At 44.8% G+C, this 27,912-nt stretch overlaps 2 protein-coding genes across 10 annotated transcripts in view; one reads left to right on the forward strand and one right to left on the reverse strand.

Annotated features, from left to right (window-relative positions):
* The window catches only part of ANO6 (anoctamin 6), a 119,635-nt gene extending 102,499 nt beyond the window's left edge, over nt 1-17,136 (forward strand). For 3 of the 4 annotated variants that reach the window (XM_090042383.1, XM_090042386.1, XM_090042385.1), the window contains 3 exons: nt 9,625-9,827; nt 10,261-10,366; nt 13,795-17,135. In XM_090042383.1, the coding sequence (XP_089898509.1) occupies nt 9,625-9,827; nt 10,261-10,366; nt 13,795-14,001 (516 nt within the window). In that variant the 3' untranslated portion in view covers nt 14,002-17,135. Of the gene's footprint in view, nt 1-9,624; nt 9,828-10,260; nt 10,367-13,794 lie in introns of all 4 variants that reach the window. The other variant, XM_090042384.1, reaches the window with a different exon arrangement.
* On the reverse strand, nt 10-27,912 carry LOC149865756 (uncharacterized). Of its 6 annotated transcripts, XR_016441764.1 has the most exons (6): nt 27,462-27,912; nt 25,105-25,164; nt 23,314-23,418; nt 21,467-21,744; nt 16,645-16,684; nt 10-7,394 (listed from the first exon to the last, which is right to left on the reverse strand). XR_016441764.1 is itself a non-coding variant. In XM_090042389.1 (5 exons), the coding sequence occupies exons 1-4, from the start codon at nt 27,705-27,707 to the stop codon at nt 16,664-16,666; spliced, it is 432 nt and encodes a 143-aa protein (XP_089898515.1). In that variant the 5' UTR covers nt 27,708-27,912; the 3' UTR covers nt 10-7,394; nt 16,645-16,663. The 6 variants fall into 6 exon arrangements, 3 of the variants coding, with proteins under 3 accessions (XP_089898515.1, XP_089898513.1, XP_089898514.1); XM_090042389.1 differs by lacking the exon at nt 21,467-21,744; XM_090042387.1 differs by lacking the exons at nt 16,645-16,684; nt 21,467-21,744.

Genomic DNA, 27,912 nt, shown 5'->3' on the forward strand with positions numbered 1-27,912 from the left:
GGCCTAGCTGTGCTCCATGCTCCCATGTGCCATGTGTACAGATTGGGGCCACTCCACCCTGCCCTGCCTCATGCATCTAGACCAGGTCTGGATTCCTCCCCAACCCCGTGTATGCAGATCAGGGCAGCTGCAGCAACCCCCACCCCGCCATGCATCTGCATATGGGGTGGGCTGCTTCTCCCTCCCCAACATGTTTGGATTGGGGCTGCTCTGCCCTGCACCCCTTGGTGGTCAGATCAGGTTCAGGCTCCATAACCCCACTAAGGCCAGATGGGGCTCTGCAATGTCAGCCAGAGCTAGCCCACAGCTGGGCCTGGCACTTCTCATCCAGCCTACAGGGTAAAAAGTTTGGGCACCACTGAGTTAAACAAAGTAGATGGATATATAACACAAGCTTTTGTGGGCTGAAGCTCACTTCTTCACATGCTTTGAAAGGAAATGCTCAAAGCTGTGCATAAGAAGGAGAGAGAAATTTTAATGCAAAAGCAGAAGGGGCAGAGGGAGAGGAGAGGAAATCTCTTTTGCCAATGAAGTATACAATGTGGTATATCAGCTTCTTCTGAAGACTAAACTCTGATCTCAAAAGTGTCCAGTGCTACTGCTATCTTTCTAAATGACTGCAATCTCCCGTTTCTCCCCTTAGCAGACTGAAGTTACATTACCGTCTCACATGGCCATGATCTCAGAGTAGAATCATAGGCTCATAAGAAACTAGGGCTGGAAGGGACCTCACAAAATCTAGTGCTGCTCCCTGGTCAAGGCAGGATCATCCCTGATTAAACCATCCCAGCAAAATGTCTGTCCAGTCTGCTCTTGAAAATTTCCAGAGATGGAGATTTTACAACTTCTCTAGGGAGCCTATTCCAAAGCTTGACCATCCTCTTAGGAAGTTCTTTCTAACTTCCAACACAAATTTCCTCTGCTGCAGCTTGAGTCCATTGCTCATAGTCCTATCCCCTACAGCCACAAGAAATAGTCTATCTCCATCCTCTGTATAATTACCCTTCAAGTATTTGAAGACTGTTATCAAATACCCCCTTAGTCTTCTCTTCTCCAGACTAAATACCCTAGTTCCTTCAGCCTTTCCTCATAAGTCTTGCTTCCCAAGCCTCTAATATTTTTTGTTGTTCTCCTCTGGACTCTTTCCAATCAGTCCACATCTATTTTAAAGTGTGGGGCCCAAAACTGAACACTACTCCAGGTGACACCTCACCAGTGCTGAACAGAGTAGAAGAATTGTTTCCCTTGATTTACATATGATGCTCTTGTTAAATACAATCCAGTATGCTATTGGCTTTTTTTGCAAGAAGAGCACACTGCTGGCTCATATTTAGCTTATGGTCTGCTACAGTAGACTCTACTGTAACCCCAGGCCCTTCTCTGTAGTATTGCAGCCTTGGCCGTCATTCCCCCAGTCTGTTGTTATGCATACAATTATTCTGTCCCAAACACAGGACTTTCAACTTCTCCTTGTTGAATTTCATCTGATTGACAATGGACTATTTTTTTCAGTCTATCTAGGTCATTCTGGATGCTAGCCCCATGATCCAGAGTGTTTGCAATGCCACCCAACTTGGTGTCACCACAAATTGACTAAGCATATACTTAATCCCATCATCCAGATTATTAATAAGATGTTAAACAATATCAGATTCAGAACAGACCCCTGGGGAATCCCACTTGAGCCCTCTCAACTCAACATCGAGCTCAATGAGAGCTACTCATTAAGCACAATGATCCAACCAGTTACGTAGCCACCGTGTAGTACAGATTCACAGATTCACACACAATTTAGGGATGGAAAGGACCTCATGAGATCATTGGGTTCAGCCCCCCTTCTCTGGGCAGGAAAGACTGCTGGGGTCAAATAACCCCAGAAAGGTGTGTCCAGTCTCCTTTTGAAGATCTCCAGGGTAGGTACCTGCACCACCCCCACTGGGAGTCTATTCCAGAGTCTGGTCCCATGAACCATACAGAAGTTTTTTCTTAAAACTAGTACTTTCATCTAGGCCAGGGGTTCTCATACTTTGTGCTACCGTAACCCTAAGTGCTGGATAGTGAGGAATTGAGAGCTCGCATGCAGCAGCTGCCACCGCCACATGCTGCTTCCCCATGCCACCGTGGTAACCCCTGGGAAGTTTGTGGCCCCCTTTTAAGTTGCTCACGACCCTCTGGGGGGTGACAACCCAGTTTGAGAACCCTTGATCTAGGCTGTATTTCCGTAGCTTGTTAATATGAATATGTCAAAAGGCTTGCTAAAGTCTAGCTAAAGTTAAGGTATATCACATCCACTACTCCCCCTTCATCCACAGAGCCTGTACCTTCTTATAAAAGGAAACCAGGTTGGTCAGGCATGACTTGCTCTTGGTGAATCCACGCTAGCTGTTCCTGACACCTTGTTCTTTTCTCAATGCTTCACAGTAGATTCCTTGAGGACATGCTTCATGATATTTCCAGGGATCAACATTAGACTGACCAGTCTGTAATTTCCCAAATCCTTCTTCTTCCCTTTCTTAAAGATGGGTCTATATTTCCCTTTTTCCAAGCATCTGGGACCTCACCTGACCTCCATGAGTTCTCAAAGAGGATAGCCAATGGCTCTAAAACTACCTTAGCCAATTCCTTCAGTACCTGAGGATTCATCCCACCCACATAGGGGTTGGGGTAGCACAGGCACTAAGGCACATGGTTGACAGCCCAGACATCATGCACTTGAGGCCATAGCAGAAGTGCTCATGGTGCAGTCCTGTCAGATTCCAATGAATCTGTGAATTCTACTAAAAACCTTGTCACAAGGGCATGGAAGAGGAAGGATCACATCCAGCCCTGCCAACTTGCAAGGATCTGGCTTCTCTAAGTAATCTTTAACTTATTCCAGAAATCTGGACTTCTTCCCTACTTTTGTTTCCAGCCATGCTCATCACTTGGTAGCTGATCCTATTTGTGAAGACTGAAATAAAAAACCATAATATACTTTAGCCTTTTCTGGACCAATCTTAACTAGATTGCCTTCCATACTCCATAAGGGATCTTCTGGTCTTCCTTTTTGACATACTTGTAGAATCCCTTTTTATTGCCTCAAGTCCCTTGCTAGGTGCATCTTAAATCATGTGTGGCCTTCCTAATGTTCTTCCTGCATGCCCATAGGATGCTCTTACACTTTCCCCTAGTAATATGGCTCAGTTCCCACTTTTTGTAGGATTTCTTTTTGAGATTCAATTCACTGAAGAGATTTCTGTCCAGACAGGCTGGTCTTCTGTTGCACTTCCCATTTTTTCAGTGCTTCAGGACAGCTTGCTCGTGTCCTTAAAAGAACCGCCTTAAAGTACAGCCAGCTGTCCTGGACTCCTTTCCCCACCTCAGAGTGCCCTCCTAGGATATCCTGCCCACCAGTTCCCTAGGTTTGTTGAAATCTGTTTTTCTGAACTCCAGTGTCTTCATTCTGCTGCTGTCCTTTCTTTTTCCCTTAGGATCTTGCATTCTATCATTTCATGGTCACTGTCACCTAAGTTGCCAACTTTTCCATTACCATTCACTTCCTCCCTTTTTGTGAGCAGAAAGTCAAGAAGAGCTTTCCCTTAGCTGGCCTGATTGCCAGCTGTGTCAAAAAGTTATCCCCAACACTCCAGGAATTTGCTGGACTGCTTCTACACTGTTGTATTTCCCTCCCAGTAGATGTCTCGGTAATTGAAGTCTCCCTTGAGAACCAAGTCCTATAATTTGGAAATGCCCATCAGTTGTTTAAAAGAAGTTCTCCTCTACTTCTTCCTTCTGGTTTGGGGCTTATAGCAGGTGCCCACTGTGACATCCCCCGTGCTGCTTTCCCCTCTGACCTTTACCTAGAGGCTTTCAATAGACCTACCTTCCACTTCATACTGCATCTCAGAACACAGGTACATCTCTCTATAAAGTGCAACACCTCCTTTTTTTCCATGCCTGTCCTTCCTAAACAAGTTATACCCATTCATGTCAATATAGTTATGTGAACTATCCCACCATGTCTCTGTAATCCCAATTACATCACAATTCTGTGATTGTTCTGTGATAGGGCATCCAATTTTTCCTATATATTCCCCATGCTTTGTGCATTAGATAGAAACATTTCAGGTGTCTAACTGATTGTCATAACTTCTCCCTGAGATTATTGCTAAGTATTCTGCTATTGCTTCCACTTCATAAGTTTTTTATGCAGCACCCCTGGCTCTTTACTGATCTCGGGACATTTGTTTCCACCCCCAGCAGTTAGTAACTAATAAGCAATGAATATTAATAACACTGTTAGTAACAAGATTAAGGCAAAAATGCGACTTAGCAAAACAAAAAACAAAGAAGAGAGATGAGAAAAGGTATAGCAAAGATACTCACATACTTTATTAACCTGCATCTCTAATTAGTCTCCACTACAGCCAATTAGGATTTTTTTTTTTATTGGAACTATTTTAAGTACATAACTATTTCAGTCTACATATTTCAGACAAACAGATTTAGCCAATAGCCCAGTTGCCAGGCCACTCACCTGAAATCCTGGAGCAAGATGCAAGTGAGTCAGGCCAAATAATTTAATTATGTCTTCTAAATCCCAGGAAGGAGAGTGAACCACTAGGTATAAACACCAGGTGACAGAGTCTACAGCAGTTATTGCTAGTGTTCCATCTAATATAAATACATGGCCATTGAAATATGAGATTAAAGCTTGAACTTGAGTTGTTGGCTGCTGTGCTGTAGACAGGGATTATGTGGCATGAATTAGAACTTTTTTAATTTTGAAAGGTCTCTCTCAACCCAGTGTGAAACAAGAACATTCCAATACAACTGGAAAATCATTCCCCACCTAGCTCCAGTCTCCATTTACTGACTGCATTTGGGACCACCATCTTCCCAGAGAACTTGAGAACTACCCATTGCACCAGATCAACTCAACAGAGGTGGCTAGAATTAAATGGAGAAGGAGTGTACTCAGAAAAATGGGTGTTGGGAGGAATGGCAAGCATGTGCCATTAAAGTGTACACTCCAGTTGCTTTGTGCTACTTTGTTAGCCAAAATGACTGTACATCCAGCAAGTTCGGTAGTGGTATAAAGAAGTGATATAAAGAAAAATTGGTTCAAAATTGGTAATACGTATCACCAAATTATTATAAGTATGACATGATAGCAGCTCTTTGGCTCTTAAATTTAGTATTTACATACCCAAAAAATTACATTAAAATAATCTACAAAAGGGAATTCCCAGAAAATAACCAGCTATATTATGCTAGAGTTAAGATTCTCAGTGCATATCAGGAACTTCCATAGGCTGATTCAGGATTTTTAAAAGGGTGGGGTGCAGAAATAGCAACCAGTGCTACAGGAGTAACTGTATTCCCCATGCCCAGCCTTTTTCCCCTTGCCCCACTCAACTGGATTGTGCATACCACTCTCCAGCTGAAGCAAGGATCTTTTTTAAGTTCTTGAAGCAGGTTAGAATCCCTACATACACTTTTGGCACCTCTCCCTTCCCCTTTGTGCTCAGAGGCACCTCCCCTGCCTTCCCCTCCCTTTCCCTATTTATGCCTCTGGATGCAGGGAGACACACCTGCTGCCACCACTGTTCTGCTCCAGCTGTGGCTGCCAAGAGAGGGGCATGTGGAGGCAGGATCAGCTGGGAACAGCTGTGGCAGTTTCCCCTCCCTGCCCTGTTCCCAGGGAATACTTGGGGGAGCTCCTCCATTGCCACCACTGCTGTCCCTGGCTGAGCTGCGTTCCCTGCACAGCCTGGTTGGGGCAGAGCACTGTAGCACCCCTGCCTACATGTTAGGAAGGAACAGCGGTGGCAGCATGGAGGGGGAGGGAGAGGGTGCCAGGAACAAGGCAGGGTTGGATTCTTGCTTGCTTTGGGGACTTAAAAACAAGTCCTCAGTTGCTGCTTCCACAGGGTGGCCCAAAAAGGGTGAAACCATGCCACTGCATGCCCTCTGGATCTACCCTGTGGTAACTGCTTTTAGATAACTGTTACAATGGCTAAAGTAAAACAATAGCTTCCTGGTGTAGTTATGCCACAAAAGAAATCCAAATATATTAAGGCATAAAGATGCCCAGTTAGGACATGAGGAATGCCCTTTGAAAGGAAGAATGCCCTAATTCTGCCCTTTGAAGGCACCACAAGATGAAAAATGGAATGCATTTTTTTAAAATAAATTTAATCTACTCTCAAGTGAAGATCTCTGGAATACTATCATCATAACCCAGATGATTCTTGTATGTCATTAGAGACAGAGTTATGGTTGTTAGTGACTTAGTTGTATATTAACATGCTCTTATTAATGTGCATGGATTTCTTCTGAGGCAAAACTGTACAAGGAAGTTATCAGAGCAACTTGTTTTTGTATTCTGTGGACAAATCACATAAAGAACTCACATGAAAAAATCATGTGAAGAACAAAATGGATATTTCCCCTTATCCTTGTTTAATTACCAACCTTTCTCTCACGAAGACATGTACTTACTGCTCTAAAGGTAACTGAAGTGCAGCCTTGCTCTGCCCTTGGTTCCTCAATTACTACTTAATCCTGTAGACTTATTGCATGTTGATATCATATTGATATCATGCATTCCTATTCACACTGTACTTTTGTGGAAAATTTGTATGCCAGAGACAACCAACCTTTGTATAAATTCAGCTTATTTCCTACCAACTTCAGTGATATTATTACCACAGAAGGGCTGCAGGATCAGTGTAATTTATGTGCAATAATTTTAGCCCCAGTTGTTTTACAGACTGCAAGAGACTTGAGAATCATTTTGGATGAAGGTTTGTTACACACCAGGATATGACGCTATAGCCCAAGTGCTGGGAATAGTTTATTTTTTTCCTTTTCTTTTAATTTGTGTTTATTTTCTTTGACATCCAGGCTCCTGCACGTGAATGCATAAACTTTCCTTCACCATCCCTTCTCCCATCTGATTGCTTTACATCAGTGTACAGAATCTGTACCTACTCTTCCCTGTGCAACTGTTGATTTTGTTACTACTGATCAGCTACTATAGCCTTGGGCACAGTATATTTTCCCCTGCATATATTACCTTTGCAACACCTGCTATGCTACAAGTAACTTTTGTGTAAAACTGTTAGTCTTGGGGCTTGTGGTTCAAGCAGCAGAGCTGTTATTGTAGCATGCCAGAGCATCTGTTGTTGATTTGAAGACTGATTTTAATTTGTTATGGTATAAATGGAAAACTGTATTCAGTATAGCTTGGGAAACAGAGAACACTGCTTGTGTTTGTACTTTTTCCATGCGATACTCTAGAAAGCAGCCCACAATTCTGAAAAAAAAGATGTTTCCTTTTAGAGGACACAGTAGAATTAGCTTTCTTGTTTCTGTTCTTGTAGCTCTGTGCAGCACATCTGGAGATGATTCTGAAACAGGGGAAAAAGTGAATCGAAGTTCAGATTTATGATTATGTGAAAACTGGGACCTTGCAAAAAATTCAATAAGAAGGAGCCATTAAACTATGTAAATACTGTATCCCACATTTTTTTTTATTGATGCTTAGGAGAAGCAGCAAATTGATTTGATCCAAAGGAGAGGGGTTTTTTTTCCTTCCGTTTTGCCTTCAGCTAGTTTACGGTTTGATCGTATCCAAACCATATGTGTAATGAATATTATAAATTTATATTTAGCTAACATTGTTTCTGTTCTTTTAGCTCAGCAAAAGCTGGGTAATTTGGTTATCAGGGTTTTTTTCCTCCATGCAGTTAGAAAACTTGTTAATATTTTGCATATCTGTTCTAATTTTAGCCTTTGTATGCTAAAAGCAACTAGTATCTGAGTGTAAATGTAAACAACATACAGAAGTTCTGCTTCATTGCTCCCTGGTGTCTACTGCCTGAAAGCGGTTTCTAAAGGGACACTCCCTTGTATTTAATCTATGCCAGAATATATTATAAAAAAGCTTTCTTATGTTGATATTTATCCTTGAAAACTTAACGCAAAATTCTTTTATTATGAAGCCTCTGTCACTTATCAGCCAAATTAATGCAAGTTTTGACAACTAAACAGCAAACCATCAAAGCTCCATCGAGTTTGAACTCTAAAAGGGCCCAATACTTGTGCTACTGGAGTCAGTTGGAATTTTTCCCAGATGTGACCAGGGTGTAATTGTCCTTGCTTCTGCCACCTCATTCTTATATTAAGTAGGATTTTGGTCATCACAGAGTTTGGGGAATAAGATATTACTCGACATATGTAATATTATGTTTTGCATAATTTACAATTGCATCTTCAGATCAGGGCTTCCCTCACATGTACAGCTCCTAGGCAAGGATTTTTTTGCTTCCCCCATCCCCACCCTAAGCTTGCAACACGCACTGTTTCCCCAAAAGGAAGGAGCATTACATACAATTGCATCACACAATGGCTCTTAGGAAAACTAGGCTAACATAAATGTGAATAGAGTAAAAATATATACCACCTCTGAAGTTCAACTTTACTTTCTCTCTTCACCTATTTTCTTAAATGTTCTCCCCATTTTTCTATCGCACACCAATATACACTGACTTTCTCTCCCCTTCTATGTACAGTATTTCCCATTCTGGGTTTCTGTCTCTATAGTTTTCCCCATCTCTGCATTGGTTACATTCTGTTTTATGATCAAGGTTTTGTCTACTGCCTCGCACCTGCAGTTTTCCAGTTATTGTGCTGCTAATTAATCTAGCTTTATGCCTGATTGATCAGCAGCAGATCTTAACAATGGAGATCCTTTTCCATAGGAATAGGCAGCAATCAGAGAAGGCATTGGATTAACCAGGATGAAGCCATCATCTTGAACAGGGTTGTCTTGGGGAGCTCACTACTGTAACTGCCATTAAACCCACAAGCCTGATTCCAATATTTGCTTTATAGCAGGCAAGTGGAGTGAAGTATGGCTTCTCTTGGGAGCAGGATGGCAATAAGAAGTCGTGTAATATGTTTAACAGCAGCAGGCAGCTGCTATCAAGAAAGGAAAAACTGTCCTGGCATAAAAAATAGTTTCCATGTCCAATGACACCTGGAACCTGTGAGCCAGCAGCTGCAGAAATGAACTTGGCCTAGAGAACCCCCATAAAAACCAGGAATGTTTTGGGGGTCAGGAGTGAATAAGCTATAGATGTTGGGGGGGTGGGGTTTAATTCAAGCCTAAGCATTCCTCATACAGTTTAATTTCTTTTTTAATAACAGACTTTAATCTGTAAATTTAGTCACAATTCATCAATCAGCAGTTGTTTAAAATATGTGGTAAGTAGGTCTCAGAGTAACCATGTTTACTGTAGCCGACTATAAAGTGCTGCATGTTTAGTTTGGTTGCTGAACTGCTCTGAGTAGCCATAAGAAAAAATCATTAACTGCACAGCTTTCTAAAGGGGTCCAACAGAGCTGGTATAATTTAGAGGCTATACGCAGTGTACATTCCAAAAGAAGATCGTTTTATGCCTCTGAGTGACAGCATATTTGTTTTTCAGGAAGAACTACTGAATTGAAAGTGCATACATTCTGTTTTTAATGAAATAATGCAAATCTGTTGAAATGCAAATTGTATAAGAAAACTACCTGTATTAATGCAGTTTGTTAAATATGGTTTTCTTTTTGTCTTCTTCATCTAACTTGCAGGCAATGATAATTGCTTTTACATCTGACATGATACCTCGTTTGGTTTATTACTGGTCCTTTTCAGTCCCTCCCTATGGGAATCACAGCGACTATACCATGAAAGGCTACATTAACAATACACTTTCTGTCTTTGCTGTATCGGACTTCAGAAAGGAAAGCAAGCCAGTTCCACTCTCTTGGTTTGATAACCAAACAACATGCAGGCAAGTGTCAAATAAGTTTTCTTTCCATTTCATAAGAATAATCCAGAAAACATCCTCATCTGGTTTGCAGAAATCTAATTTAGTCCTGTTTATACACGGTTCACCTCAGAAACAGTCAAAAGTGAAATTAAACAACAGTATTATTCACATCACTTATTAATCCTTGCTCAGTTTGATTTCTACCACTAATGAATACATTGTATTAACACTGTCTTTGTTGTGTTGTATTTATTATGTAATGGAGGAAAATGAATTTCAACAAGTTTACCTTATTTAGTAGTTGCACATTTTATCTATCATGTTAGTTCCATACAGTTTACAGCTTACTACTCCAGACTGCATTAAGCCATGACATGTTTTGCTCCATCCCCTGGCCATAGTGTATTACTGCAGAGCTTGCTGAAATGATCTTGTGTTTTTAAATTACCCACAGATACCGTGATTTCCGCTATCCTCCTGGGCATGAACATCAATATGAACACAACACATACTACTGGCATGTGATCGCAGCCAAACTTGCTTTCATCATTGTCATGGAGGTCAGTCCACAGAGCTTTAAATTTTTATAAGTCTTCCCCACAAGCAAAAACTACAAACTGAAATTAATTATTTTGCAAAGTGATCAGTTTGTTTGCTTTGCTAACAAAATGTATTGTGGTGGGTTTGCATCAGCATAGCAATGAAACAATACCAGTTTACCCTAACTGAAGATCAGAATCTGCATTTAGCAGATCCTTACTTAGGGACCTTAAAATATTGGAAGAGTCTGTTAAAGCAACTTGTGTGCATGCCTTTGTGCCTGTGGATCCCCCACCCAGCCCAAACATGCTAACTAGGCATTAGTTTTAAATGATTTTATTAAGGTAAGCAACAATATGGCCACATTGTTGTAGTCCATATGGTGGATGATAAAAAGCTCAAATCTAGTGCTAAACTTGTGCTGGAGGCAGAACAGCTGCTCTGCTGTATTCTGTGCTATTCTGGGCTCTGCCATGCTCGGAGTTAAGCTGGGGAGAAAAGCCACAGAGCAGCTCTGTGGTCCTAGATACCCTAATGTTGCCAACCCCAGGTGTACAGAAATCTTGAGCTCAGTCCTTGCAAATCTGTGCAATTGAATTTAGAAATGTGAGCTGTTTTGAAACAGCATATGTCTGGGATATATTATTTGCCTTCTGATTGTTGAGACCTTAGTTTTCACATTTTCAAGCCCTTCTCCATAATCCTGAGAGCCAGAAATTTAATAGCAGTTGGCAGTGCTGACTGCACCTCACTGCAATCAGATTAGCAGCAACTTCTCTCTCCTGTGGGATTTTGAAGAGATGTTGAAAGTAGCTGCAAAGCTGCAGGGCTCCTAAGGAGAACTAAGCTGCTGGGTAGGAAATGGGAACCCAAAGAGCTGTATAGCAGCCTTTGGCCTATGTGCAGGTGCTTCTGAAGAACTTGGTGGATCTCAGATTTCTGTGGGGCTGCACTGTCCATTCTGCAAGGGAGCAAATCCTGTCTCCTGTGTCAATACTGGGACAAGGTTTGGTGGGTCCAGTTCTGAGTTATTCTTTTCTTTTTTGGGGGATGGAAATAGAGTATGATTAGGTAGAGTTGGCTGGCCCAAAAGTGACCTAAGAGCTGCTTTAACTAATGCAGTCTTTTCTGTGTCCCTCACTAAGCTTGGAAACCAACAAATAGTCATAGATAATTATGCGTCTTGGTCACGTTCTGAACTAGGGTCAATGCAGTGCCCTTCTATCACTTTCATACAAACCAGGGAGGCTTTCTGCACTGAGGACACATTTTGAAATCCTCTTACACAACCAGAGTACCATGAAAAGGTCTCATTGGGAAACAGGCCCTGAAAGTAGAACTTGGGATTTCCAAGCCACTATAACATGACCCACAGTATCCATGAGTATCAGTGAAGCACTTGTAAGTAAAAATAGAGGTTTTGGGTAGTGAGTGTGCAGACATTAAAGAATCCACAGTCTGACTAGCTATGGGAGGTCTGACACTCAGAATTTGTATTATTTTCTGGATCCTGACTTTTTCCCCAGTCAAACTAATTAGGTTTTGCTTCCCTTCCTACAAATACAGCAGTCCATAAAGGCAAATTCTTTAAAGTCCTAAGCCGGAACCATACCCTGCCCAAAGCACACCCCTTGCCAGTCTCTGTCCCAAATCTCATGTCCCTGTCTTTAATAGCTGGCCTACTGTGACTGTTTATTTAAACCAGCCATAGCTGGCTCCCTGCAACTTGGTGCTCCCAGGTTTCTGTCTATAGATTGCATATAACTACTGCTTTGTCATGCATTCGTATTGTAAACTCTTCTGCAGAAGGGATGGCCTCATCTTTATATGCACAGAGTGTAGAGCACATTGATAGTGCTAGATATTATGGGCCAAATCTAAAAAAGAAGCTGGCAGCATAAATGTAGAATTCAGATAGTGTTCAGATGCCCAAGTTATAAACTGCATTCTTAAAACCCCTTAGTCAGCAACTGCCTAGATGCTGAAGAGGTCTCAGCTTCATAGGCACTGCAGTCCTTGATCTTAGCCTTCCCAACCGATTTAAAAGTTATGCTTCTGGACATGCACAGAACAGAACAGTATTGATAAGGCTGGGCAGCTTGGTTCCTAGCTCATGCCCAAGCCCAGTGAGATTCCAGAAACCAGGTATCCTTTCATTTAAGCCCATTGAGCATCCACTGACAAGACACGCTTACAGAACGCCCTCTCCTCCCAACACACGCACACACCACTGGTCTTCCCACAGAATGCTACTGTTTCCTTTTAAAAGACAAAAGAGCTTAAGGAGAGGATAGTGCTGTTCTCCCCTCTTATAGTATCATAGGGCTTAAAACGCTTGCCCACAATGCAGGAAACAGAATCCATTCTTACCTGTCTGCCAGAGGACATTGTGTCTTGGATCTCTAGCTTCCTTGGAGATTGTGCTGCCACCTGGCTGCAGGCTATTCCAGGTGCAGCTGTGCCAGTGTACAAGAAAGACACTAGAGGCTAGACAGAGCATGCCTCTGCAGGTTAGTGATCAGAGCAGAGTTCCAGGCCATGCTGCAAGGACTGTGGGTGTGAATGCTTTGCTGCCTAGTGGCCCACCTTCAACAAGGATGGAAGTGCCCCATCACCCAAAACAGCCAAGTGCCAGCTGGTTATGGCTCTTTATAGAAATATGGGAGATGTGGGTTTGAAGTCCCTTAGACGCAGATGGGCATCGAGTCCAATTTTGGGGAGGCTAAAGGACCCGTAAGCTACTACTTAAAGGGTGGGCATCACCACTGCCACTTCAGTTTTTAGAGGTAAGAGCAAACCTTAGAGCTCAGTTCTTTGGAAGAACAGTTATAAGCACCATTCTGAGGCAGATATTCTTGGCTCTGGATCCTGGGTGGATGGAGATGCCGGTTGCTCTTAATCAGGAGCTACAGAAAAGGGTGTGGTTCAAGTGACACTGGCGAGCAGAAGGTGGCTCCCTGCTTAATATTCAGGTTTACTAGGGATCACTTCTCAGGTGCCTAATTCTTGCCATGTATTGAATAGGAGGAAGAGGATGATTATCTGGGTGTTACAATGCCTGGCTCTGGTACAGTTCCAGGACTGGCACCACACTGGAGTCTGGAACTGGCTCCAGGTTGTCACTTTCCTACCACACGTTAAATTTAAGTCATGATGGAAACCAGACACAAAAAAAAATGCATATTTTGCAGACTGTTTTTGTGGCTGGTTTTCTACTTTGTAGCAGCATTAATTTATTGAATGTTTTTCAGGGTTGCTGTTTACACTGAAATTAACATGATAATTTGCCAGGGGCCTATATTACTGTTTTCACTCAGATGTCCTGATTTTATGGTACAAAACAAATCTCACTGATCCTAAGAGATAAAGCAACATTTCTTCTCTGTGTTGTTCTATAATAATAGTCTTATTCTGTGTGAATAAACCTTTTTATTTTTACCTTCCCCAGCATATCATATATTTTGTGAAGTTTATTATTTCATACGCAATTCCAGATGTATCAAAAAAGACCAAGAGCAAGATCAAACGAGAGAAATACCTAACACAGAAACTCTTGCACGAGAATCATCTCAGGGTTATGAAGAAAAATGTGGGAAATATAGCTGACAAACTCTTGAATGTAACCGACACCATTTTCCGACCAAAAACTGAATAAGAATTTTGCGTGCTGATATTGCTTACCTAGTGTGGCTCTGTCAGATGTTACTAATGACTAATCAAAAGTTTTAGATTAGCTACTTTTAGCAAATACAGTTTCCTTTTAAATAGTATCTGTTTAAAGGTACAGCATTTGTTGGTTTCAGCAAGACATTAAGAGACTAAGATAATGCCTTGCTAAAATTATCACCAAGACAAAGTGACATTTTTTTCCCCTAGTTGTTTTAGACAAAATTTTTATCATGACTTTTTGCACACTGTTAAGAAGAGGTCGGTTTATTTTGGAATGTAGCAGAATACCTTCCACTTCATTCAGGCATTGTTTTTTTAATCTGTGTCATTTGAACAAAACACAAATAATTTGTATTAAAGGAAATAACACAGCAGCCATTAACTGAGAGCTTTGATCAATGAATAATTCAATCACTTGGGAGCTAAATAAATTAAGAAGAAAAGCTAAAAACAAGGGAAGAAAATGAAATAAAAAGGAAGATAATAGAACTAAATGATCCTTATTGCACAACCTGTTGTCGTCATGGTAAGCATTGTGGTATACTATAGGATAGCTTGATAGTCGCACTGGGCATTGTGTGCATTATAGGTTACTTCAGTCACTGTGATAAGTATGGATTTGATCACAGTGTCAGGAAGCATTACAAGCCTGATTCTCTTCTTGTTAACAGCTGTGTAAAGCAAGAGGGATTCCATTAAAAGTCAGTGGAGATGCACTGACTTTGCAGCATTGAGTGTGAAGATCAGGCAATGTATCTTTACACAATCAATGTACTTTAATTAGTTCATTATGGCAGTTCTGTTTTGAGCTGGTGTGTGTAATCTTGAAGGTCTCTTACCTGTCTGGTAAAAGTTTAAAATTCTTTTCACATATATAATAATATCCAGAAGGATGTATTTTACTTTACTTTCACAGCCAAAACTATCTACTTCATTGGTACTTTTAACAGTGGAAGGAGTACATGGCTGGACTTATCATGATACACTATTTTATGAGTAAACTTAGACAGGAGCATGGATTCACTGAAACAGAAAAGGAAGCATACGATTTTAAATGTGTTACATGTGTATGTTGAGTTAGGTGGGTCATGCTTGCTTGTTTTGTCATTTTTTACATTTAATACAATATGTACGCATGACAGAACTCTAAAATAGTTCATTCATAACTATATTACATATTATGAAGTGTGCTTTTGCTGAAGCTAGATAATGTCAATTAAATGTATTTTATCCTGGTAACAACCAAAGAAAATCAGAAAAATTGAAAGTACTGCTAATATAATTCACCCCCTCCCAGGCTCATCATGTGACACAAAAATGCAGCTCCAGTGCTGTATTGTGTGTTTTTTAAAACACCTACTGACCAGGGAGTTGAAGTAGCTGTCAATATGGAAATAGTTGAGAGATGGATTAAATTCAAGCTTTCTTAGGCTCAGAACCTGTGGAAAGATCCACACGGACACACAGGCCGCAATCAGACAAGGATGGATGTTTAGTTCCCTGGAGACAAGTAGCAATGGAGCACCTTGTGCTGCCGCTACTTGTCTCTGAGGAACGCCCATGCCATGTGCACTTTGATGTGTGGCAAGTTACACTGGGTGACATCAGGGAGGCTGAGGCCAGCAGCCTTACCTGTGGTGCTGGGGGTCTCCTGGGGCTGCAGCAGCAGGAATTCTGCTACTTGGAGCCTAACCAGCAGCCAGAGCATGGCTCCAGGTGACCTGGCTCCACTTTTGAGTGGCGAGTGCTGCCTGTGCATGCAAGGTTCAAAAAAACCCATGGAAAAAAGAAGTGAAGCAGTGCTCACACAGGCAGCATGCCCTTGCAGCTCGGAGAACATCTAAATGTACGGTATGTGGCACCACAGATGTGTTTGTGGTGCCATGTACCACACAGCTGTGCTCATCTGGACATGGCCACAGGGATCGCACCATTTTCCCCAATACAGGGATGTGGTCTTCATTGTAATAATAAGGTATGAAACATTCTCATCATCAAAAACATGTGCTATGATAAACTTGAATACCATTCCACAGCAGAGTGAGAAGAAATGCTGTACAAACGAGAAGAGTGAAATCAACAGAGCCTGGAGTAAAGACAATTACTTGATCCAGTCCAAATGCCCTTACTGCCCCATTTGACAGTTAGTGAAACTAAGATGCACAGAGGTTAAGTGCCTTGCCTTAACCACAAAGTCAGCAGTGAAGGAGCTAATATTAGTGAGCAGGAGGTTCCCAGTGACATGCTTAGTCCCTTGGACCTCACTTTCGTGTGCTCACACAGGCATGTATTATCTCTTCACTTAGCAGTATTCTTCTAAATCCAAGAGCCAACCTCTTCCGTAGTATCTCAGGATTCAGAGTCTTTCCTTTAATACATCGCCATGTCAGTAAACATTTCTTTTTTAAGTGTAATGTTACCAATATTAGAAACAAGTGGAGATACAGCTAATCTAGTTGTAGAATCCTGATAAGCGTTGCCTTCAGGACACAGTTTGATCTGGTCCATTGTACTGGTGGCACTGTACACACGGTATTATTTCTCACACAATGCTGAATTTCAGATCAAGGAGAGAAATATGGTGCCTATAAACGCCATAACAATAACAATAAATTTTAAATAACAGTACCTTTAAAATTCTGTGCAGTTTACACCAGCTCTGCCTTTACCTGTAAAAGACATGGACTGTGCTGAGATTTTAAAATAAAATATTAAGGAGGGGGGAAAAAGTGCCAGCATGATCATTGAGCAACATCAGGTATTGCAGTGCCATTATTCATAAAGTGCCACTATTCTTGAAGTCCTTCGTATGTTGGTATGTTTTGATGCACAGGAATTCACATTTGCTTTCTTTTTTTCTAAGAATGGCTGTTTTTAGTTGTTAATTAATGTTTTAACACTAATTCCTTTATATTTATTATTTTAATAAAATTTATTTTAAAACATATTCAGTGCCTTAAACTATTGCTTTTTTCAGAAGTCGAACGAATAACAGTGAAGCTACCAAGTTTGATGTTTAAAAGTCAACTTTGTTTTTCAGCATAATGTTCTGTTTCAAGCTGTCACCATTAAATTGCATCATTGCTATCAAGAATTATCAGCTTCTGTCTTTTCTAAACTCTCTCTGTGGGATTCCTCCTTTTCAGTAGCAGCTCTGTGATAAGGGTGAAGAACATTATGTTCCTCTACAAACATTAAATTTTAGGCTTTTTTAAAGCCATTTTGAGTTCTTATTACAAATGTGGAGCTTCTAAATCCTCATCTATTTCAGTAGGGTCAGGTCTCCCTACATCCAGGTAGTTAAGCCTAAATCTAGCCCCAGCCGGCATAAATTACAACTTGTTGCTCCTATACCCACTATGGGCAAGAGTGACATATTCACTTTAACACTGAAGCCAAAGGTCCCAGACGTCCATGTACAATTAAAAAAAAGTACAACTCTTGCTGAACTTTTGTTCTCCCTAAGCAAACAATCATGAACTTTACTATACCTCTCAAACCCCAAACTCTTAAAGAGTCTAACAAGAGGGATAATCCTGAAAGGTAAATATGATCCTTGGGCCATTTCAGAACAGATCTTGTCTGCAGTAGTCTTTTTCTTTTGTTTTCTCACAGTCGCTTTTAAGTGCTGATGTATTCCCGTAACAGTAGAGTACTAATTTAGGTGTTTTAACTCTAGTTTGAGCAGGCTTAAACAATGGTTATAAAAATGTCTATATTCTGTTATTGTTCTCACAAGGTCATCTTCTGCAATAAAATTCCACTCATTTGGCATTGAGCTAATATACAAAAAGACTGTGATTTACAAGCAAAGAGGAGACAACTCACACTTGGACTAACTAACATGCACAAGGAAGAGTAATTTGTAACCAACTGCTACATGCTTTACTTTATACTCGGTCCCCTTTTCCTCACCCAGTAGTTGAACTGCCATTATTGGGCGCATCCACACATGCAAGCACGTGCGCTTGCAGCAGCTCAAATAGAAGCGGTGCAAATTTAAGCGGGGGCTTTTTGCCTCAGCACACGTGCTCAGACATGCACTTCGTTATGGAGCAAATTGTGCCACTTGGGGCAAAATAACCCTGCCTGGCTCCTCCCGGATCTTCAGCCAGGGGGAGCCCAGGGCCAGCACCTGTGCTGTCCCCAGCAGTATAAAAAGCTGCCCTGGCAAGTAGCTCAGGGCTACTGGCTCTCAGAACCTTCTGGGGCCCAGCCCATTGGTACCTGGGGACACTACCTCTTGTGCCAGCTAGACTACTGAAGCAGCCCTGAGAGTTCCCTGTACCCTCTACCCACTGCAGGGGCCTGGCAGTGGGGGCTGCTGCCTGGCTGTGACCTGCTGTGCACCTGCCAGACTCAGATGGGGACTGCACAGCCAGTAGAGGCATCTGCCACTATGGGCCAGCTGCCAATGCACTGTGGTTGCAGGGTTGGACTTTGTGCAGCACTACTGCCATTTGTGCCCCCTGGGCAGCTATCACCCAGAAGATGTTCCAGGTGTGGTGGCCTGCTTTGAACTGTCAAAGCATGTCCTCCTGGCCCCATCTGGCCAGGAGGTCAGCCACAGCCAGATGGGTCCAAGGTGCCAGCTCTGAGCAAGCAGGGTCCTGCCACTGGCCTTCCTAGCAGGAATTCTAGGGTTCCCTATTGGAAAACTGAAAAGTCCCCGATAAAAAAATCCCAAAGTCGCCCTCTAAAATACCCCTAAATCCATGTTCCTCCACAAGTAAACAAAAGACCACTATAAAGAGAGAGAGAGAGAGTGAGACAGAGACAGTAATCAGTTGAACTGATTACTGATATATCTACAGTGTTAAAGCAAGTCTCCTATCATAATAATAAAGTGAACTCTAAATACAGGTTTAATGAATTAATGAATACATATTTTGCTGCCCTCCCACAGGGCAATGGCCCCCACACAAGGGCTACGCCCCCCCAACAGGGGATTCAGCCCCTATACAAGTGGTTCAGCCCCCACACAAGAGATACACCCCCCCAACAGGGAGTTCAGCTCCCCAACAGGGCATTCGTCCACCACACAAAGGGTTTGGCCCCCCAACAGGGGGTTCATCCCCCACGCAAGGGGTACAACACCCCAACGGGAGCCAAATGGCCCCCGCAGGGGCTTCCAACCCCCCTGCAAGGCCCACATTCCTCCCCAACCCCCTGATTGCTGCCCCACCTGCCCTCATCCCCCACCAGCTGCTGCAGCCACCCCAATGGCTGCGCCACTCAGCCCCACCCCATGCTCCCCCAGACCTCCCAATGGCTGCCCCACCCAACCCCACCCCCCAACTTGCACCCCAGGCCCCCAAGGCTACCCCCACAACCCCAGGCACCATCACTTAAAAAAAACACCCAGAAAAAGAACAGAAAAAATGGGGGAGAAAAAGCCTCTGCTTACCTTAGAAGCAGGGGTTGGGGGGCTCCAGGGCCTCCTGGCAGAGCCCCCTGTGCAGCACAAGACAGCAGAGGGACAGGAGGACCCAGGCTGGGGCCACTGGGGCTGTCGCCCTGCCCTGCACTGTGCAGGTAGGGCCCCAGTCAGCAGATGGCAGCTTCAACTGCTGGTAAGTGCCAGGGTTTTGTTTGGTTTTTTTTTTTTAAGTGGAGTGGGGCAGGGATGGGGAGGTTTGGGGGGATGGGGCCGGACAGGGCAGGGGTCAGGGGCCTCAGGGGGAGGATGGCGGGGGGAGGGGCTGGCTACATCAGTAGTCGGAGGCCTGGGGAGGTTGGTGGGGGCTAGGGGAGTGGGCGGGGCCAGCAGAGTTCCCCCCCACAGTCCCTTCCCCCTCCTCCAGCCCCCCCCAACCCCTTACTCACCGGCACCAGAGCCCTGGTGCTGAAACACGTGGCACCACTGCAAGGGGACAACCATAGAGATGCTTTGGCAGCCAGAGCGTCTCTATGGAGTACCCAACCTCTGGTTGCCTGCCCCACTTTTTTATACTTCCCTTATATCCAGGGGTCAACTTTTCTCCCTGCACTGCAAACTTGCAGCGTGGGGAACATGTTTTTGTTCCCGCACGTGCCTGTTTCCCCACCTCAAACGGGTTTGAGGCGGGACAAGAAGCATGTGCACACTCATGTGGACGCGCCCATTGTGTATAACTAAGCCTCTTTCTCCTACGTGCCATATCAATACTAGTTATTCTTACCAAGCACGTTCTGTAAACTGGTTTTTGTGCTAGCTCAAATTACGTCAAGATAGAAGAAGTACTTAGATAGAACTGTCTCCTAAAAAACACCACATAAGTACATTTATCAGCTATACTGTACTCATCTAGTGCAAGATCTTCCTCATAGCACAGGACAATTTAAGGAATCTTGTATTGGTTTCAGCAGTATTAGGATACATTACCCTCTGCTGACCAGCCATCATAGCACACGTACCTGCAGTGCAGTTGAAGCTCTATGTACTAGAGCTGTGCAAAGCTTCTGTCCCTGATTCGATCCAGTTTGGTGGCCAAATCTCCGAATCTGAATTGAATCAGAGGACCCTTTAATCTCTACGAATCAAATCAGAACCCTTTGAATCGATTCGGAGAAATTTGGTGAATCAGACATAGACAGTTTTAAATGTTTTCTCTACCTACCTCAAGGTACCAGGTGGCTTGTGAATGCTGTGATGGTGGGGCAGATGCAGCGTCCCACAGGAGTGCAGGGAGGTCCCCAGCGCGCTCAGCAGCAGACCCAGAAGTGGACCAGAAGCACTTTCAGTCTAGTTCCAGGTGCACTGGAGAGCATGCGAGGCCCCCCAGCTTGGTGACTGGTGCCTCCTGGATCTGGGGTGGACCCAGGATCCCCCCACAGCTGATCACCAAGCTGGGGGAGCAGCAGTGCACTCCCTAGTGGAACTGGAAGTGGACTGCAAGTACATCCAGTCCACTTCCAGGTTCGTCACTGAGCATGGGGGCCCCTCCCCCCCCACCCCTTCCATGCTCCTGTGGGATACTTCATCCACCCCAGCATCGCAGCATTCACAAGTTGCACCTGGTACCTTGAGGTATGTAGAAAAAACATTTAAAGCTGTGTCTATGTCTGAATCGCTGATTCTCTGAATTAGTATCAGATCTTCAGATTTGGTTGAATTGAATCAGGGACAGTGATCCAAATCAACAAACTGAATCACTGTCCCCAGTTTGGGCCAAATCTGAATTTGAATTGAATAGGGCCCATTTTGCACTCCCCTAGTATGTACCATTCTGGTGTTTAGTATCTCAGCAGCCCTGGGCAGGGTGCAAACCTGGGAAGATGGAGATCCTTATGCAAATAAAGATACTGTTGCTTGCATATTGGCCATTGCCTCATTTGCATAGGCTTAACCACAATTAATTTTACCACCCTCTACTGCTTTCTAGCCAATCCTCTTCTCCCCTTCTTTCGTTGCTCTTTATATAGACTTCGAATTTCTCACTTTCCCTCATTTCTCCATTTCCCCTGTATACCTTTAGTTTCTCAGGACTCTGCCATCTCTGGGCTTCCCACTTCAGCTGCCATCTTTCTGGGATGAAGGAGACTTAGCAGGCCTGCAGTCACAGTGAAAGCCTGTGCCTGGAAAGGATTGCTAGATGGGAGTGCTATTATGGTAAGGCCAGCTGGGTAGGTCTGAGTGCTCCTGGAACTGGAGAAGGTGATCTCATGTAGGTCTGGAGGGAAAAGTGCTACTGGATGCAGCTGAGTTCCTTTAGTCCTCCTTCTCACTTCTCTTCCTTCCTCTACTTACCTGCAGCAATAAAACAACAAACTTTCCATATCTTTCCAGAGCAGAATTGTAGCCCCTTGTCTCTGGGTTGTCAAACTTGGAATTTTGTCCTCAATTTTCAAAAACTGGACTTGATCAGCCAGACCCTTCTCACATGTGTTCCTGTAGCACTGGGAAGCATCCCATTGCATCTGCTAAGAAGGCACAGAACAATAGTACTTCGAGCCATAGGGACATTTTTTCTTCTGGTTCAAGATGTAACTGCTGTCTCTGGAAATAGTCTGGCCTCTGAGTAGAGCTAACTAGCCTTCCATCAGTACAGCACTAAAAGCAGCTACTCTTATTGGAATTAGACCACTTCTTGAGGTCTGTAAAGCATCTGGGATTGTGTCCTGGCTTTTGTCCTACAAGCTGACTGCTTTACTATGTACAGCATTGCACCACACTGCAGCTCACATATATTGAACAGATAGCTACAGAGAACAACCATGACAAACTCAACTTTTATATAACTCTTACCCAACCAACTCCATGCAAGTGGCACAGCTATTGAAATGTCCCACTCACCCTGTGGCAAAGTGTTGGGAGTTTGGGTATTGAATTCTCTTTCCTACTGTGTGTCTGAATAATCCACTTCCTTTCCATCCATTTATGAAACCTCATTAGCATGGTTTCATTCTTTATTTTTGTTTGCTGTACTCTTTGTGGGACAGTAGTACCAACAGTGTGTTGAACACTGTAGCAATCATTGGATTTAATAAGCCCAGGCATATGTGAATGAAAAGAATTAAACAATAAGCTTTATTGTGGAACAGTAGGCAACCTCTGCAGACCATTGGTCTCTCCCTAAGTAGCCTAACTGTGGGGTCAATCTCCCAATTCCCAAATGCTGTAGTCTAGGTAAGGTAATATCTCTAAATAACAGCTTCTATTGCTACAAACATTTCCCTTCCTAAATAGGAAAACAGCCCCCCTCCCCTCTGTGTAACATGCAACTTAGAAAGCTGACATCCTCTGCACCTTCTCTTTGGGTCTCTGTGATCATTGCCGAGCAAACTACTGCAAGTTCCATTAATCTTAATAGCAGTCATGCACACGTTAAAGGAATGGAATTTTCCAGTCTTCTTCTGCCATTAATTCCCCAAACCTATGCAGCTTAATTTTGTCATTGCTCAAGATTCTTGTTTTACTCCCAGTCTTTATCCTTTAAAGTGTGGTCCAAATTTGAGATCAGTGTTTGTTTGTTTATTAGATTTGTAAGTTGACCTTCCCCACAAAGGTTCAGGGCAATGTACAGAGGAGAGAAAAAAAACTTATAAAATGAATAAGAAGGAACAGAATTCTAATATTATAAAAGCCTTGGTCTGTCTGTCTGTCCGTAACGCTTTATTCGCACTCTATAGTGCTGAAAAAAACTCTGTAGAAAGAAAGCGTTACAGCCTTCTTACCAGGTCAAGTTGATGAAAGGCACTACTAACACCTAGTGCCACTTAGAGATCCTAACTTCAGGCTGTGAATCTGAATAACAAAGAGGCTGAACCCCATCAGTGATAGGGATCCCGATGCCCTCAGGTGATATGGCATACCTACCACCATTGCCTTTTTCTTGCCTGCATTTAGCTTCAATTGGTTCACTTGCATCCAAACCCCACCAGCATCCAGACACTGGGAATGGACAGAGGCTGAAGGGCACAGCTGAAATGAGGAAGAAAAAGTTGGGTATCATTAGCATATATGGGTGAATTCCAGATTTCTGCATGATCTCCCCCAGAAGCCTTAAATGCACGCTAGCCAACTGCCTGTCAAGAATGATGGGGGAGGTGAGGTGGGCGGGGATGGAGCGCCAGCACCCCGCGGTGTCACTGCTCTGCCTCTGGCCCCATGTGCCCCCCCCACCCCCGTGTTCTCCCCCCACCCACAGCTGGCTCCCAGGAACAGGGGGGAGAGGAGCTTCTACACAGCAGCAGCCACTGACACTCAGTGCCCTGTGCTGCCATTAGTCTGCATTCAGCTACAAGCAACATCTCCCTCCACCCTGCCTCCCTTCTCTCTCTCCTTCATCCCTCCCCACCGCCTCCCTCTACCAGCTGTTGTCACGGCTGGGCAGCAGCAGCGGGGAGGGGCGGGGGGGACACGCTGCCCCTGAAAACCACCCAATTCCCTGCCCTACTCCCCTTTCTCCCTCCCCTCTTCCCCTCTTCCCCACCGCCTCCACCTCCCTGCCAGGCGGGGATGGAGCACTGCCACCCACCATCCTGCACTGCCACCACCTGCCAGAAGTGGCGGAGGAAAGCTTGCCCCGCCATCCCTACCGCCAGCACCCTGGTCACCTCCCATGAGTGGGGAGGAGGGCAGGAAGCTTGTCCCACCATCCCCTCTGTCCCCCTTGTCCAGCATGCTAGGCTGCCACTGCCTCCAGGAAGCAGGGCGAGGGGTGGCGGGGGGCAGGCCAACACTCCATCACTGCTGCCTCCAAGGAGCAGGGCTGGAAGAGGGGGGACAAGGCCAGTGCTGCTGGCCTGGCCCCACACTCTGTCCCTGCCATCATGGTGGCACTCCACCACACTGCCATCGCCACTTCCTGTCCACAACACTCTTGGAGCACTCTGATTGGCTGCCAAGACAACCAATCAGAGTGCGAATAAAGCGTTATGGACAGACCAAAGCTTTTATCATATTAGCATTGCGTGGGAAGGGCAACAAGTTGGAGCCCTGGAGAACCCCACAGAGACGTTCCCAAGGGAACTGCAATCTCTTCTCTCTCCTACCACCACCTTCTGGAACCTCTGTGCTGGAAAGTGGAAGCAATTAAGAACAGTCCCATAAATACCCAGCAGATCATGGTCAAGTGTATCAAAGGCCACGGAAAGACCTAAAAGAATCAGCAGAGCACAATTTCCCCTGCTGATGTCTAAGAAAAGATCATTGACTAAGGCCTCGAGCTCAATTTCTGTGCTATACCCAGGGCAAAAGCCAGAACGACAAGAATCCACGAATCACTTCCAAAACACAGGTCTTAACAACTCTGCTCATAAACGGGGCCCCTGTATCCAGGCAGGTACAAGACATTAAGTTCAACATGTTCCCTGCATTAGGTGTTGGCTCAGTTACTACATGGGATGGTCCCACGGTAGTTATGGAAGAGATGCAGTCCCACTTCAGCCCTGAAAAGGAAGCCTCAACATGGCTGTTAAAGTCACCAAAGACAATAAATCTGGGTGTCCTCAGCACCACCTCCAAGACCAGCTCAGCTAATTTGGTCACATAATTTCCTGTATAATGACATAGTAGTTGATACACCAGTAGAATTCCCATCCTATCCCCTAGACTTAAGTCCAAGGTAAGCACACTCCACCCTCAAGCAATTAGATGATGTCTTACCACTGGTAAGATGGGGGATTCAGAGGTGATGGTGGTAGCCTCAGAGCTAGGGAGGGCCTTCTGCACAACAGACATCATGGAAGACATGGAAACACTTATAAGGGAAGATGACAAATGGGCAGGGAAGGTAGATATTGCTGGTTGAGTAGCTGAATAAGTGAACAATAATACAGCAGACAAGCTAGAAGGAGCTAAATTGAGGAAGCCCTTGAGGAGACAGCTTGGAGTGGTGGACAAAAGGACTAGCACAGGGAATTAGGGATTTTATTTTAAATAAAACTAGTATTAATTGAAAATTTAAATTAAAAAATATGTTCGAATTCAAGCTTTTGTTCTCATTCTTCAACTTGAGTGAAATCCAGGAAGAAAATCATCAGCATGACCAGAGGGGCGGGGAAAGTCCATGAACTTCCCATTTTAGTATCACAGCCCCACCTGAGTACCCCACTCTGAGCACTGATCAGGCTGTGTTTGAGACCCACCATGAACACCACATGCCCCCAGAGGCTGGGGGGGGCACGGTGAGCTCCCACAGGTAGCAGCAGTGCTGCTGGTGGCAAGCTGGGGGGGAGAAGGGGTGGTGAGCTGCGCCTGCAGGTGCCGTCGGCAGCGTCAGTGGTGCCTCTTTGCAAGGGGTGCACCACCAATCTCAGGGGGTGCACGTGCACCCGCATGCACCCCTCCATGCATTGCCAATGAATCCCACTACACTGTTCTATTCTTGGACCTCCCTCTCACACTTTGCCTCATAGAGGCTGTCTGTGTGTTACTCCTCAGAGAAAGGTTGAAGCTCTCTAATGCCAAATCCTCCCAGCTCCCCAACTGCTGAAACAGATCCTGTCACGGAGCTTCAATGTTGTGGGCACCCTCATTTATAGCTCTTCTGTCTGCAGCACACGATAGCTGAAGCACACAACACGAAGTCTTTGCAACACAAGAGTCTAATCAGCCACTCTTTGGATACTGAAAAAAAATCTCCAACTACACGGAGGAAGTTGAGAGAAATTTCCCACACGCTATTCCCTGGCTGTTTCTGGATTCAGGTCAACTCCTTCCAAGATGCCACATCCCCTTTCCTGCACTTCTCTCCTCATGGCTTCCCCTCTGGATCTTAAGGCTGTCATCTCTCTCTCCCAGCCAACTTCCTTCTTTCTCAGCCCCACCCTGAACCCTTTTGAGATGAGAACATACCCTCACGTTTCTCTCCATGGTTCTCCATCTCTGAGAGCCCCCTGAGCACCTAGCTACTTTGTCCTCCATCTGAGAAAATGCGATGGTTTCAAACTCTACAGAGCAGTTGGAAAAAACTAGTTTTATCTAGAGACAGTTATTCTTTTGTCCTCCTGCTCCAAATAAGACCTATTCAGGTGTGACAGTCTTTAGGGAATGACCTAATCATGAATAAACAGGCATACACCACTTCCTTTTCTCATTAGTCTTAAGGCAGTAAGCCTGAGAGAGATACAATCATACCGACAGCTCATAAAATGAAAGTGGAGTAAAACTATACACAATTTCCCCAAATTCCCATAGAAAAATCAGTTTTCAAATCAGAAAGCTTCCATTTAATAGCCAAGTCTTAATTTCCCTACTTCTTGGCCAATGCATGCAATGAGTCAAGCAGCAGTCTATGCTTTTATCCACAAACATATAGCTAGCTCTTGTATGCCTTCCACTACGTGCTTTCTTTTCAGACCTGGCTAATCCCCGTGTCCTGTTTTAGGCATACCTTTCACAACCAGGCAATCATTTCCTCTACCAGTCCAACTGTCTCTCAGTGCCCAGACTGAATTGAATTGCATTTAAGTCATCTATGACCAAAGTCATTGTAATATTTTATTTGGCTTTGATTTGTTCACTGGAAGAGCTTGGAAGCAGGGTGAAAGTTTGTGACAATAAATTTTGCCCAGCAATCAACCCTAAGGATATTTACTAATCCCAGAGCAGATGACACACAAGATGTGCTAATTTCATGAATGTTGTAGGGATAAATGCATTTTGGGAAGTGTCTTGGGGGAAAAGAGGGGAAGTGTCTGCCCCCCAGGACAGGGATCAGGATCCCCGGCACACATGCCAATTAGTGCTGGGTAGAGACTTTTTCATTAGGAAGTGGGGGCTGGGTGGGAAGCAGGGGCTGCTCCGGACCTTTGGGGTCTCGAGGTGTGGCAGGGCACCTGGCAGCACCCAAAGGGGGGCCCGACCCAGCCTGCGGGGATGAAGTGCAACCTTCCTGCCCGGCTGGGCACGAAGCCAGGCTCAGGGGGCTCCTGCCTCCAGGCTCAGCCTCCCTGCCCATGTTCCCTCTAAGGAGCAGTGGTCCGTGAGTGCGCCGCCTCGGTCCGGCGTGGGACACTTACCAACGGGGCTGGAGGCTGGAGCTGGGAGACGGGAGCCAGAGGCTGGGCGGGAGCCTGGCGTGGACTGCGCCAGCTCCAGGGAAGCGCTCCGCTCCCCTGCGTCATGGCCGCATCCCCCGCATCAGGGAGCAGAGCCCGCGCCAGCGCCCCCCCCAGCCTGCATCCCCGCCCGGCCTCACCGCTGTCCGCCCCAGTGAGGCTCCGCCGGCTCCGGGCCACTGCTCCCCTCCCCGGCCCTGACATCATGTGCCTCCTCGCTCCCTGAGGCGATGCGGGGGAGCGGAGCAGTGTCCCGAGCCGGCAGAGCCTCACGTGGGGCAGGCAGCGGCTCCTCCCCGACGTGAGGCGAAGCAAGGCGGGGATGGAGGCTGGGGCTCCGCCGGCTCCCGGGAAGTGCTCCGCTCCCCGGCCCTGATGCGGGGGAGCGAAGCACTTCCCCGGAGGCGGCAGA

Source organism: Crocodylus siamensis, chromosome 4 (assembly GCF_052110815.1).
Source record: "Crocodylus siamensis isolate JL-2025a chromosome 4, ASM5211081v1, whole genome shotgun sequence".
In the NCBI taxonomy this organism is placed as follows: domain Eukaryota; kingdom Metazoa; phylum Chordata; order Crocodylia; family Crocodylidae; genus Crocodylus; species Crocodylus siamensis.

Excerpts from the sequence above, each read along its gene's own strand:
- LOC149865756 (XM_090042387.1), bottom strand. The coding sequence starts at position 27,707 with ATGATGTCAGGGCCGGGGAGGGGAGCAGTGGCCCGGAGCCGGCGGAGC. Across the intron at positions 25,165-27,461 it reads TCCAGCCTCCAGCCCCGTTG|AAGGCCCTCCCTAGCTCTGA; the intron begins GTAAGTGTCCCA and ends TCTGTTGTGCAG. Across the intron at positions 23,419-25,104 it reads AATCCCCCATCTTACCAGTG|CTGTGCCCTTCAGCCTCTGT; the intron begins GTAAGACATCAT and ends TCCTCATTTCAG.